The sequence below is a fragment of the Ursus arctos genome, unplaced genomic scaffold (genome assembly GCF_023065955.2).
Source record: "Ursus arctos isolate Adak ecotype North America unplaced genomic scaffold, UrsArc2.0 scaffold_12, whole genome shotgun sequence".
In the NCBI taxonomy this organism is placed as follows: Eukaryota; Metazoa; Chordata; class Mammalia; order Carnivora; family Ursidae; genus Ursus; species Ursus arctos.
In genome coordinates, this window is record NW_026622786.1 from 68,693,754 (window position 1) to 68,695,178 (window position 1,425).

Genomic DNA, 1,425 nt, shown 5'->3' on the forward strand with positions numbered 1-1,425 from the left:
CCGGAGGCAGAAGCAAGGGGTTTGGCCAAGACGGCCGCTGCCCTCCCAGGTACCCAACGTGGCCCGAGAACCGAGGTGGTGGAAGCCGCGGGCCCCGCTGACCGTCCCTCCCGCTCTGTGCCCACAGGACGACCGTGAACTCGCGCCGCCATGCGGCCGCGTCGGCGGCAGGACGGAGCCTGACGCGTGCCCGGCGCCCCCAGGCCCATGTCGCCCCCAGAGAAGAGCCGAGGCCCGGCGGCCCGGGCGACCGCGGGCCGCGCTGGGGGCCGACTGCCCGGCCTGCCGTCGCCGGCGCTCTTCTGCGCCTGCGGCCTGTGCGTGCTGCTGGCGGGCGTGAACGTGACGCTGGTGGGCGCCTTCGCCTCCTTCCCGCCGCGGAGCAACGCGCCGCTCGTGGTGGGGCCGGCGCTGCTGGCGCTGGCGCTCGGCTGCTTCGCGGCCTGCTGCGTGTGTAGCCGCCGCGGCCCCGCGCCCCGTCCGCGCTCGGCGGCGGCGTCAGGTCCGGGCCGGGGCGGCGGCGGCGGCGGGCCGGTGGCGCTGGAGATGGAGAGCAGCGAGCGCACGGCGCAGGACACCACGGCCGTGCAGCTCAGCCCTGCCGCCTCGGCCGCGTCCTCGGGCCGCTCCAGCCCCGGCCCCTTCGCCCTGGACGCGCCCGCGCCCGCAGCCGTCTACGCGCCTCGCACCGAGGGGGTCCAGCTCAACTTGCCCCGGGAGCGCGTCGCCCCCTAGCGGAGCCCGTGCCGGGCCCTGACGCCCCGGCCAGGCACCCTCCGTTCGGGGCCACTGACGACGAAAGAGGAGTTGGAGAGAGGAAGGAGGAGAAGGAAGAAAAGAAAAGACAAAAAATTTCCCTATGGGGCCGGTGCTGGGCACAGGTGGCCTCATCTGTCCCGCGTCTGGAACTTCTGGAGGGGAGGCTGTGACAGAGAAGAGGCACACTCACCAAAGGAGGGAGCAGTGCCTTGGCCCTTTCGGTGGGGTCCTTTACCTCACTCCCCCGACTCTCTGAAACGCGCCCCTGGACCTTCCATCCCTCACACCACCACCCGTGGCGCGTGGACACTGTGAACGGAGCCGCTCTGAGAGGGACGAACTCCCAGCAAGGCCCCTGACCCCAAGGGGTGGGAGGAAGCAGGGGCAGAGAGGAATGTCAGCCTGGGCTGTCTCCTGTCCCCGCACCCTGTGAAAGGCCACCAGCTTCGCCTTCTCCTCCCTGCTCTCCTTGTCTCTACCCCCAACATGATCACTTAGGATTAGGGGGGGCAGTCCTGATTTGAGCCAGGATAGTCTCCTAAGGGGGAGCTGGGTTGAGCACCTCCCTGACTGGGAGAGCAGGGGGAGCTGCGGGGGATATACGGACAGGGGTGAATGGTGAGCCGGCTCCTCCAGGAAGTCCTCAGTGTGATCTGCACTGTGCTC

General features: G+C 70.2%; 1 protein-coding gene across 1 annotated transcript; it reads left to right on the forward strand.

Moving 5' to 3' along the window:
• The first annotated feature begins 207 nt into the window (after positions 1-207).
• On the forward strand, positions 208-735 carry TMEM275 (transmembrane protein 275). The gene has a single exon (XM_026497468.2). It carries the CDS (start codon positions 208-210, stop codon positions 733-735), a length of 528 nt encoding a protein of 175 aa, XP_026353253.1.
• Positions 736-1,425: the final 690 nt, after the last annotated feature.